The following is a 12,905-nucleotide window of genomic DNA, read 5'->3' as shown; positions in this document are numbered from 1 at the left end:
AGTACTGAATTGATAACCCAGGCTCCTATACCCCCCCCCATATACATAGATTAAAGGGCTCATTTAAGGAAATTATCACAGATACTTATATCTAATCAACTGATTGTTGAATAGAAAACTAGCTTTTAAAATATTCTTTGACCACATGGGGTCATAGTACTATCTTCGATAAGACATACATACTGGAGGCGGTACCATTAAAGATTAACACCGACCCCCATCATGCGTGCACTTTTTAGAATTTAGGAAAGTAGTGAGGGAGGAAAGGGTCAGGACCTCTACACCTCATTTGTAGGCAGCACACCAGCACATACTAGGGCTGGTATCTCCTCTGTAGGAGGTTCCTTACACAGGGCTAACCAAATATCGCTAGGGACCCAGCTGTAGGAATAACTGTTAACAATTATCCTTCTGTCATTTGAGTCTATAGTGCAGCCAAGGCTTTTCACTATTTTGGAGGGGTGGGGGTGCCAAGGGACAGGGGCCATTGCACGAGAATGGCAGTATTGCTGCTCACCTTGATCTCAGTTTGATCTGGGTTCAGAAGGAGGTGGTTTCTTGTCATCCATCGGTCAGTATCCGAGGCAAGCTTCAAGGTCAGGATGTGGGTTTGAGCTTGTTTTGGTAATTCTTAAAATAATTTGGGTATCAGTGTATTTGTAGCAGGTGAGGTTGTGAGCACAAATGATTCTGGTAGAGTGGTCAGATAGAGGTTGAAAAAGGAGAGCAGAGACATGCCCCTTGGGGCACTTGTTCACGGTGCGAGTGGTTGAGACAAAAGGGGTGAGGGAGGAGAGAGCAATTTGTTTCCTGTTGAGGAAGGAGGCAATCCATTTGAGTGCCGCACCTCGCATTCCTAGGGAGTGGAGATAGTCAAGGAGGATAGAATGGTTAACTGTGTCAAAGGCTGCAGACAGATCAAGGAGAATCAGTGCTGCGCAACCCTCAGTCTGCTGAGACCATGAGATCATCCCAGACCAAGATCAGGGTGGTTTCTGTTCCATGCCGTGCTCTGAAGCCTGACAGAGCGGGGTTGAGTAGTTTGTTGGTTTCTACGAAGCGGTTTAACTGAGTGTATGCAATGCGGTCAACAAGTTTGCCTGAAATCAGGTGTTGGGAGATTGGCCTGTAATTCTTGGGGCCTATAATTCTTGGGGTCAAGTGTGGGGGTGGAGGGGGTGGTTCTACCGATTACTTTTAGAAGCGGTTGGACATGCGCTGTTTTAAAGGCCTCTGGAAAGATGCCAGATGTGAAGAAGTCATTTAGTATGGACCTTGCTTGTTCTACTGCACAAGTGGAGGAGAATATACAAGTGAAGGAGAATATTTCTTTCAGAAGAGAGGTGGGTCAGGGGTCATCTGGAGGGTCTGCTGCTGGATACTAGACCCAAGAACTTCTGAGAAGTCGAAAAGTGGCATTGCAGTAGTCACAGCAACAGAATCAGGAGGGGCAGGAGTGAGGGTGGAGAGTTTGGTATTAAGGGTTGCAATCCTGTCTAGTGCTGTAGAAATGAGGAGTTGCAGATAGTTTGCATGGTCTTGGCAGAGGTGCAGATGGGTTTCACAAATTCCTAGATGATCCTGTTGAGTTCTTTGCTGCAGCAGTTCAGGATTAGTTTATTGTAATCGGGCTTTTGGGCCTTTCGGATTTGTAATTACGGTGGTGGTGGGCAAACCTGCTGGAGAGATGTTTTAGATGTTTGCCATTTGTGCTCAAGAGAGTGATTTTGACTTTTGAACGTCTTCAAGTGGGGCGTGAACCATTTAGGGGACAGTGCTTTGCGGGAGGCTGCAGGAAGTAGCGATTCTTTAAGCCAGGAGTCAAAGGATTCAACTGTTAAAGGGATAGTGCCATCAAAAATGGTATTGGCCCTAAAGATGGGCCATCAAAAATATATATAAAAAATATTCATTAAGAAAGTTGCTATGTAAACTTTTGAGCAAATGAGGCTCAAAGGCACAGATTCAAAGCACTAGGAGGCATCCATTTTGTGAAATGGATGAGCTTCCTGTGCTTGTGTTAATTTCTGCCCTTGCGGCACTAATGAAGCAGAAGCCAGCCCGCTGTAATACACAAAAGCTTCCAGTGGCTTTTGCTTCATTAGTGGCAGAGGGCAGAGATTAAGTAACAACCTGCTGCTGGTAAGTGCTTCACATTTCTTTTTTGAAAATTACTGCAAAATAAATGCTGCGGTTTTCTTGCTAACTTACAAAGAAAACCACACCATTTTTAACGTCCATGTTTGCTGTGGCTTCAGCTTTGGGTCTCCTGGGCTCCCCTGACAGTTCAGGGGAGCCCAGTAGACAAAGCTGAAGCTACAGCAAACCTAAATACAACAAGTTTCTCGGGCTCCGGGAAACTTAGAAAGATAACCGCAACATATTTAACTACAACAACGTATTTCTGACTGTGGCGGCTTTCACATAGGGGCGCACAGGAGACTCAAAGCAAATACAATGTTGTATTTATGATTGCCATTAGGGGGCTTTTGCTGCTTGTTTAGTGCCGCCAGGGCAGAGCTCAACATGAGCCGAGGAGGCTGCCTGAAATGGCAAAATGGAGGCTTCCATGTAAACGCTTCTCGTTTGCTCAAAAGTTTACATAGGAACTTTCATTAAAATTAGGTTTAATGCATGTTTTGGATTATTGCCATTTTTTGGGACAATTATTTTGAGCACTTCATTCCGTTAAGGGTCTATCAGATGTCAGCGGTCCTGGGAGACTGCAGCAGGGCTTCAGCTAGGTCGGGGAGCAACTGGACTTTGTTCCAGCATTTGTGATCATGTGTGAATGGAGGGCTATGGGTGGAGGGGCTGGTGTGTGGACAGAAAGATGGCAGAGTGGTCTGTCCATATAAGCAGTTAGATATAGAGACTAGGTCATAGGAGCTAAAGATTGGATCAAGGGTGTGACCACCAGAGTGGGTTGGACCTGTGGTATGCAGGGAGAGGTTGAGCGCCTCTGTGTTTTACCAAGAAACCTTGAGTACAAGAGTATTTCAATACTCTTAATTATAGACCTCTGTGTAACACCCATACAGCTCACATTCCCTCTTGATGAGACCGACTGCTCAGCAGCGCTACCACAAAACTTTTGTTTTGCTTACACCTGTAGTCTTAGTTGTGTGTAGTAGTCCCAAAAGGTACTGCATACAAACTCTGCCTAACACTTGTCTGTAGCTTGCTGGTTCTCACTGGAGACTTGCAGTAGCTGCTTTTTGCAGAGTTGCTTGCAGCTTTGCCTTCCACAAGCCCAACAGCTTGTGGCCCAACATGGATTCTTTCCTACAAACACTCAATAACCTTGTGCAAGACTTTTGTGCTATCTGAAAGAAGTGCCTCAGCTCTACGGCTGTTCTGGCTCCCTGCAGACTATTCCGGCCCATTGATTTTGGTTTTAACTGTCCGCCATAGGTGGTACATAAGTTGTATTGCTGGGAAAGGTCTAACCCAGACTTCATTGGGGAATTGTAAAGTATTCACATGCTCTGAAAACGTGTTAACCTTTTCCACAACCTCAGTAGTGCATTAAGTGTTGAGTGATATCAATGTCCACAGTGTCCTAGTAATTGAAGTCCCCGGGGGGGGGATGTGTGTGTCTCTCAAAAGGGTTACTCTTTAATCTGAGGAAATGTTGTGAAGTGTATTGTTGCATATTAAAGGCTTATATAAAAACAGACTATTTTACTAGAAAACCTTGAGTACAAGTTATTTTATTTGGATATTTGTAATTGTGAATCTGTGTTGCATCTCTACAGCTCACATTTACCTCTCGAGATAAGTATGGATGCTCAGTCACTACCAACTTATGTAGTACAGACCTATACCAATAGGTGAGTTACCCATTAACAAGAGGACAAGGCTGGTGTAGTCTCCCATAGGGTTACTACATACAGTCTTGCCTAACAGTGGTGTGGAGGCGTGGGACTAAGGGTGGATGGAGTGCGTGTTGGTGGAGGGTCGATGGTGTGACGTGGAGCTCTACATGAGTGGGTGGGTGCTAGTGCAGGTGTCAAAGGGGATTTAGCAGGGGCAGGGAGTCCTAGTGATTGCACTGATGCCATAGTAGTGGCAGGGGCCACTACGATATCACTCCAGGAGACACCCATCTTTGCAGATCTTACTCGACTGGAAATATTGGATTAGATCTTTGCTAATCCTATCGGGGAAGGTATCTAGCAAAACTACCAACCAAGAACCTCCAGGACATGTATTGAAACTATATGATTTGGGCTAGATCTGGCAGTCATCCTCCAACAAAGTACACAAATAAGCAATTGCAACCCCAACTCACAGCGCTAAGGCGCTATACAAATGCCCAATAACAAACAGAATTAGTTCAATTGCAGTTGGAATTGGGGTGGGGTCAAAACAAATTTTGCATTATTAAATTATACGACAGTAAAACTATTGCTAGAAAAAGAAGTGAGCAAGACAGACTGAAACAACTTTTAAACCGAGCAATGGTCATCCCATCCAGCCTGATCATCAATGGCTAAGTGCAGATCATGACGCATGCTTCACAGGGTAATGGTGCAAACAAAATGTAAGGCTGGTAAAGGTAAGTTCAGAGTTTGACTCAAGACATTAATTCAGGAGTGGCAGTGGGGTATGAGAACCTACGTTTGTTCCTTGTTTATGCCCACAACTACACAGTCGGATGGTCTTTCCTTAGTATATTCTTTGTGTATTTGTTCGTAGAACTGCACATACAACTTCTCTCTGCGACTAGCCTTTGAGTACTGGTCTTCTGCACCTACAGAGAAGAAAAAAAAAATGTAGCCACAGAAAATACTAAATTACAAAGTAATACAATAGGAACAACCCTAGAGTAATACAGTACTGCCCAAGTATGAAATTTTCCCAAGTCCTTACCTTTCTGTGAATACTGATATCTTTCATAATAAGCATCGCTCCCCGACGAATAATTATATTGTTGCCCAAATAAGTCTTTGAAGCTGAGAAAAAGAAAAAAAAAAGGTGTAAGTGGTATACAAAAAGCTGCACCTATAACTAAATATTAAATTCCCATGTAAATTTGAAGTGCACAAGAACATCCCCAGGAAGAACAGTTGCAACACAAACACCCAGAGAGCAACCTTACATCGACGTTGGAACCACAAGGTTACAGTAGACATCTTCCTCTAGCGACCCCTTATTCGTGGAAAGATTCATCCTCTTCACACAAAACCCCCTTTAACACACTTCAAGGTTGGGAGATCACGGCATACTTTATTCAACTGAACCCGGCGTGGCAACCAAAACTCCCTCGATTGAAACCCAAAAGGTAATACTTCCTGATATTTTACCAATCGAAAATATAAAAACAAACTTTAAACCCATACCATATGGCTCCATCACATCCCACACCACAAAATAGGTTTCTCATCTTTGTCAGGCAAGCTTTTCATAGCAATGTTAGGTTATTTGGCATTTATATTGCGCTCTATCTCATTGGTGGACCTAAAAGTGCCAGTGAGTTGAATGTCCTCAGGGACCATTCGTCCAGGTCAGTCGAAAGAGTAGAGTAGGGTGCACTCAATATGAGCAGCCGATACACTTGCCTGATGGTAGCTGCATAACATTAGGGTGTGGTGGTATTGAGCGATCACTTGAATGTGTGCAATCTGGTGGTTGGTCTCAGACTGCATTCTGGCGGCATTAGGCTTATATAGGACATTGTGTGGTGTATAGCTGTGTTCTAGCAGGATGTTGAGGTGTTCTAGTAGTGTTCGTATGCGAGCAGCTAGGCCGAAATTGATCGAGGGGCATAGCTGCGCTCTATTGTGTGTTGTAGAGTAGAGTGCGCATATTGATAGGAGAGCCGAGTGTCTGGAGTGGATGTGGAGTCCACTGTTCCGGAATAGATTCTCGCCTTTCATGATAGCTGTAGTCGGGGAGATGGCACAGGAGGCAGCTAGGCCTGTGTAGTAGACTCAGGAAGCAGATAGTCAGCAGTCGCAAATCTTAGCCAATAATAAATCTTGCTGACCTGGGTCAACCCTAGAACTTTTTGCTTTTACCAACCGATTATTTTCCCTTATACCGCTGAGTGGGAACCTTTTTCCACACTCAGAAACTTTTACTCTTTATGGGTTTCATTTTTTAAGAGACTCCATAGTCTCTTTAAAATTATCCTCTGAAAACTTAAGTGCCTATTGGTGATTGGTTGCCCTAGGCGCTCCTCTCAACTTTCTCTGGCTAACCTTAAGAACTACAGTTCCCAAGGGTAAAAAGGATCTTTGGATCCTTTTACATTTTATTAGGCGAGACCAGCACCACCCACCCTATCTGGAGTGCTGGGGAGATGCCAAGTATCCCCCCCTCTCATTTTAATGGACAAACTTACCTTTAATGGCTGGTGGCAGTGAAAGGGCCCCAGTCACCTTTTTTCTCCATTTTAGTGTTCCTCGTCCTTTCTTGTTCCTTCCCCAGACAGCAAGGGCGGGAAATTGTGTGATTTTTATGTTGTTACTTGGGATTTATATAGAACTCTATATGTTATTGGTATGACCTCAAAGCGCTGGTAGGTTGAACGCCCTCGGCAACCGTAGTACTGGTCAGTAGAGGTAGAGTCGTAGGGTGCGTGGGTGCAACAGATAGGTGAGCAGCTGATGTAAATGTCAGATTGTGGCTGCATCTTAGCGTTGGGTGTGATGCTAAAGAAATCAGTTGGCTGTGTGCAGCCTGGTGGGTGGACACCCAGACTGGGCTCTGGCTGCGTTAGGACTGAAGGACGCATATGTGAGCAACAAGGCCGGAATGTGCTCAGCTAGCTGCGTTTTATTAGGGTGATGAGGGTATCATTACATATAAACCCCACCAAAAATATTGCCAGTGTTCGAGATAATTCTCATAAATGTGATAATTTCCTTCACCTTAGAGAACCCCAGCAACTTTGTTGGATTTATGAGGATTTTTTTACCTGGAAAGAGAGATCCTCCCCCCCCCCCCCCTCCACTCATGTGTTTTGATGTGTTCTTGGATTATGGAGTTTTAAGATAACTCCATAGGCATCTTTTCATGTGTTACACAGCACCCTCAGTGCAGTGACACAGGGATGTCTCTTTAGACTTCCCAAAGGTTTAAATACCTTGAAATTGACTTTACTAGTCTTTCCAAATGTATAGACCCAGCACACACCATCTTACAATGCCAACAAATTACTCATGTGCTTTTGGAAGATTTTAAAAAAAATTATTATTACTAATTTTTGTGTACAACTACTCATGTAGCAGTCAAATGCTACCCTTTCCTACTGAAAAGGCTAGTGGCAGTGGTACTACAACAAACTACCATGATTTTTCCCTACTGCGAACACCGGTAGCTAAATCACAGGAGCCACGTATGCCTTTGGCGGGCTTCAGGACTGAAAACCATCTCTGGCGTCTGAGTGTCTGGGGTGGGCAGGAAGTGAGGGAGGTGCCGGAAACTCTTAGTCTCCTAGGAGACCCCAATGCACTGGCATGATTAGCTGGCTGAGTGACAGCTAGGCTGGAATGAAAGGGAGAAAACTTTAAAAGGAGAGTCTTGGACTGGAACACAAGTCGACCACTGGAGCGAAAGAACCAAAGACGAGCTGGAAGAAGGCGGCTGCTGCAACTCCTGGACAGTTGGTTTGCCCAGTGAAGCCCTCCTGCAGGTCCGAAGTGCCAAGTTAATTTCGACAGAGAAGCCCCTTCAAGGACGACTTCTTCCTTTGATTTGGTGGGACCAATCAACTCGCAAGCCACCGGCATACCATTCTCAAGGCTGGTTAGGATTAACCAGGCAGAGGAACACCAGCTTGTGTGCTTTAATCTACAGCTACTGGAACTGAAGTGACTCCATATGGTTTGCTTTTTCGACGATCCTGTGCAGTGCAGGAGTCCGACGCCCCCCCTCTTTTCCCCACAACTGAGGCTCAGGAACAGTGAGATCTGCAGCAACTACCAGGAACCAATGACTTCAGCTGCATTTGTTTCTTCATACTAAAGGTACTGTGCCAACCAGATTAAGAGAATGCCACTCTTGCGAGGAAAGTTTGTGAAACTTTCCCAACTTGCAGGCCTAATCAGCTTGTGACCCAACAAATGATTCTTTTTCGCCTAAACTACTGAGAACTTTCGCAAAGCCTTTACCGGTTGATACCAGAACACTAGACCATTGACTTTGGCCTATTGACTTGAATTGAACTCTTCTGGTGAACTGAAACTATTTGCACTGTCGAATAAGTATGTGATCTATTCTACTTACCTTATCCCTTTTGCTCACTTACAAGTAACTGAACTGCCATTTGACTCCTATTTCAGGGGAGCTCAAACTGTTGGTATATAATATTAAGATTCCTTCTTCTAGTAAATTGTTTTCTAAATGACTAATAAATTGTTTTACCAAGAAACCTTGAGTACAAGTGTCTACTTTAACCACTGTAATTGAAAGACCTCTAACTTCGGATGTATACGAATTGTTCGTTTGACAATTGCTCGAATTACAATTGACCTTTTCACAATTGACCGAATTGTGAAGGTCAATTGTAACATGTGGGGGGAAACCCCCCCACAACCCCCACCTAACGCCAAACCCCCCCCAAAACATACATATATATATATATATACACATATATATATATACATATATATACATACATACATACATATATACATACATACATACATATATATATATATATATATATATATATATATATATATATATAATATATGGTCAATTGTGACAAGGTCAATTGTGACCCTTTAAATGCGGTCAATTGTTCATTCGAACAATTGTAAACTAACAATTTGGGTAATACCCTAACTTTTTGTACTGCTCACATTCACTCTTGAGACGAGCCTGGCTGCTCAGCTTGCTACTAAAAATAATTTTTGGGTTTTTTGGGAGCGTGGACTGCAGGGGTGTTTCCCCCGCAGGTTCCATGCCTAAATATCGCTGCATAAATATGGCAGCATTTTTGTATGGAAATATTTTTGCAGATGGAACCGTGATGGTGTTCACAGGGTCATAATTGAATGTTAACAGCTAGGCCGAATTAATCAGGGTTATAGATGTGTTCTAGTTGCAAATTCGGCAGGAGTCCTGAGGACTCCCTGCCCAGGAGGCAGTAAGCGAGGGAGGAGTCCAAAACTCTGCAGTGCTGTGTCTTCCAGCCTGAATGTGAGAATCCAGTTCAAACTTGAAGGCTGGCTGTGCTAAGGACTGCGAATCTCCCCCAGTTTGAATGTTGCATGGCTGTTTGATTGGCTGGGTTCATGCAAAAAAGAAAGTCTGATCCTGGAAGCGGAAGAAGTAGTCTACCCCTGGAACCAAAACAGGAAGGATGAAGGAAACGCGGCAGAGATGATTTCCAGCGACCGGAGAGTCTGCTGTGGCCATTCCTTCCAATTGACCTGGGGACTACGAAAACAACAACCTCGAGCCTGGCGAGAACCAATAGACAGATTTTGAGCCATCCCATGCTGTGACCTTGCAGGGCCGCAATACCCTGGGAGCTAGGCTAGAGCCATTGTGCAGTACACAGTCTTCCAAATTCCAAATCTCGCAGAAACTTTATGGGCACCCTGCTGGAGCTCCAGAGACATGAATCACCAGAGTGCTGGACCTTGCAAACAACAAGAATCCAACCAGTGATCAGGTCTTCTGTGCCGCTGAAAAAGGGGACAAATCCACAAAGCCGCGAGGAAAACCTTGCCTAGAGTCTACTTGCTGCCAAAGTCCTTACAGTGTAGTCTTCTTGATGAAGGAATTCAATTACTGGGTTTTTGGCTGCAGGTCCCAAGTCTTCCTGCTGCAAAATCTTCTGTGCTGAGATACTGTGCCGACTTGGGTACTTAAGTCTCTTGTGATTCAAGTTATGGGGTATTTTCTTTGATTGTGAGGTCTTCCGTCTAGTTCGCTGCTAGAATCCCCTAAGGTGTCTTCTCTGAAGACCCTAGAACCTCAACTAACTAAAGTAAAATACTTGTTTCAGCAGTGTTCCTCTGCCCTATTTGACACTGCCTACTGCTGGATCTTAGACCACTAGGGTCCCTCTTCTGCATCTGAGAGAACTCATTGGGAAGGGCTGAATACTATACACTGAATACTAAAAAGGGATCTGCCTTAAAGTAAAACACGTGTTGACAAGTTTTACTTTTGAATGGGTGAGTTGGCAACTATAAAACTGAAGAGTGAAGTTACAAAAAGTGACTTACCTCAGATATGTTCTGCCATTCTGAAAAACATACAGGATTTACCTCGAATAAGCGGTGTATCTAGTATTCTCAAGTCTTACTTTCCTTAGAAACGGTCTAGTCATTCTAACAGAAATTAGATACAAGGTTATATTACTCACCTGTGAATTGGGTCCCCCACTCTTCCCAAAACTAATGCTGCTGGTTTCACTTTATTCCGCTTAGGATAATTATACAAGTGAGCCTGTCCAAAATAAGTGTGCCTAGGACATACCCAACGTTTAGGCTGCTGTTAGCTCCTTACACAAGTATATAGGGGTTTTACTTACCTTGCATAGCAGTGTGCCATCCAAAAAATAAGTTACTGCTTCCCTTAGACTGAACTGAAAAGCAACTGCAATGGATTACATCAAAAGAGTTTACTTACCTTGAGCACAAATGTTATGCTAAAATATGTTATTGCTTCCCTTAGTTGTAGTTGCTTTTCAGTGCACAGACTGAGTATTACACCCCAAGGTCGAACTCCCCTAAAATAACATCCTGAATCAGAGTTATAGGCTCATACTGTTCCTGCAATAACTATTCTGAAAAGTATTTTGTCCAGTTGACTTACTATGATTTCTTGCAGAGAATCATGGTACAACTGTTAGTGGTCTACTAACAGTGTATCACTGTAAGTAATCCAAAAGTAACTATTGGTTTTGACCAATTACTGCTAGATATTCCAAATAAAGTTGTATGCTTTGGTCTGTGAACGAGTATGACAATGCATTACTTACCGTAAAAGCATTTCTGATGGTTGTATCTGCTTAGATTCACATGCTGTGCATAGGTCCGACATCCAGTGGTCACTGCGGAGTATTGCATTTTGTTTTTCGTAGTCGAAAAGGGGACGTCGACAAGGCGTGTCTGTAACACTATCCCTATAGTGACGTGCGTTGTACCCACAATCCCTCATGCGTCGAGGTCCCTCTGTATTTTTCTGCCCTGAGGGAGCCTTTTAGCCGTGAGTGAGTACAGAAAAGAGAAATATATATAAAAGGATGTCTATGTTCCTTCCATCCGAGCGGGGAGGAAGGGTGGGCGCATGTGAATCTAAGCAGATACAACCATCAGAAATGCTTTTACGGTAAGTAATGCATCGTCTTCTGATGTTTGTTAATCTGCTTAGAATCACATGCTGTGCATAGACTAGCGAGCAGTACCCGGAGTTGGCGGTGGGTTATGAGAAGGAACAGTAGAGAAAAGATGTCTTAATACTGCCTGCCCAACCTGGGAGTCAGATCTCGAGTGTGCATCTAGACAGTAGTGTTTTGTAAATGTGTGCACAGAACTCCAGGTTGCCGCTTTGCAGATGGACTCAAGGGGAACATTTGCAATGAATGCTATGGAAGCCCCCGTGCCTCGAGTGGAATGTGCTCTTGGCTTGAAGGGTAGTTCTCTCTTAGCAAGAGTGTAACAGAGAGTGATGCATTGAACAATCCATCTAGATATAGTGGATTTTGAGACCGCATCTCCTTCTCTTCCTGCTGCCACCGAGACAAAGAACTGATTAGTCTTTCTCAGTGGTCTGGTTCTTTCCATGTAGAACATGACAGCTCTGCGTACATCTAGTGTATGCAGACTTTTTTCTCCCGAGCTGGAAGGGTTTTGAAAGAACGTTGGTAGTTCTATAGTTTGGTTTACATGAAATTTCGAGATGAATTTAGGTGCAAACCTTGGGTGTGTGCGTAGAACCACCTTATCTTTGTGAACTGTTACGAAGGGGTCTAGTACAGAAAGAGCCTGTAGTTCACTTACTCTCCTAATGGAGGTGATAGCTATTAGGAAAGCAGTCTTAAGGGTGATATCTTTAAGAGTTGCCTTGTGCATGGGTTCGAAGGGAGGGCCCATGAGTCTGGAAAGTACCACATTTAAGTCCCATCCGGGAGCTGGGTTAGCTATCGGAGGGTGTATCCTCTTTACCCCCTCCATGAATGCTTTGATAACTGGTATCTTCCACCACGACACTTTAAGTTGGGAAGTGGTGTATGCAGAAAGTGCCGCTAGGTGGACTTTAATGGAATTGAACACTAAACCTGAATCCAGTAAATGGGTCAAGTACAGAATAATGTCAGTAGGAGAGCAGTCAACTGGGTTGATGCTAGTACCTCTACACCAGATAACGAATCTTTTCCATTTGCTAGAATAGCAGTGTCGAGTATTAGGTTTTCTGGCTTCCCTGAGGATGTCCATACATCTCTGTGGGAGTTGTAAATGTCCAAATTCTACAATCTCAGGAGCCAGGCTGCTAAGTTCATGGTCTGAGGGCATGGATGCAGTGTTCTGCCCTTGTCTTGTGACAGCATGTTGTAGTTTCACTGGGGGAGATAGGGACATCTCCATCAAGTGAGCGGGCATTGTGAGTTTTCCAGAGTTGCTAACAGGTCTATTTCCGGGAAACCCCATTGAGTGAAGACGTCTAAGACGATGTCTTTGTGTAATTGCCATTCGTACTCTCCGGGCAGGGGGAAGTCTCTGCTGAGTTTGTCTGCTAGAAGATTGAGTTCCCCTGGTACATGTTGTGACAGTAGGAACATGTTGTGTCTGAGAGCCCACTTCCATATATTCTGGGACAGTTTGGACAGTCCTGGAGAGTGAGTGCCTCCTTGCTTGTTGAGGTAGTACATGGCTGTGGTGCTGTCTGTGAGGACCATCACTGTCTTTTCTTGTAGCTGTTTCTGAAAGGCTTTTAGT

The 12,905-nt window shown here is 44.0% G+C and overlaps 1 protein-coding gene across 4 annotated transcripts in view; it reads right to left on the bottom strand.

The window, feature by feature from the left end:
- Window positions 1–12,905, bottom strand: part of LOC138454413 (nuclear receptor coactivator 5-like) — a 144,483-nt gene that overhangs the window by 83,890 nt on the left and 47,688 nt on the right. For all 4 annotated transcript variants that reach the window (XM_069607041.1, XM_069607040.1, XM_069607039.1 and 1 more), the window contains 2 exons: window positions 4,876–4,958; window positions 4,624–4,756 (listed from right to left, as the gene is read on the bottom strand). In XM_069607041.1, the coding sequence (XP_069463142.1) occupies window positions 4,624–4,756; window positions 4,876–4,958 (216 nt within the window). The remainder of the gene's footprint in view (window positions 1–4,623; window positions 4,757–4,875; window positions 4,959–12,905) is intronic.

This window comes from Ambystoma mexicanum, chromosome 1p (assembly GCF_040938575.1).
Source record: "Ambystoma mexicanum isolate Mex_15411 chromosome 1p, UKY_AmexF1_1, whole genome shotgun sequence".
Taxonomy (NCBI): Eukaryota; Metazoa; Chordata; class Amphibia; order Caudata; family Ambystomatidae; genus Ambystoma; species Ambystoma mexicanum.
Note: the sequence above shows the minus strand (reverse complement) of the source record. Positions and strands in the feature narration are given on the sequence as shown.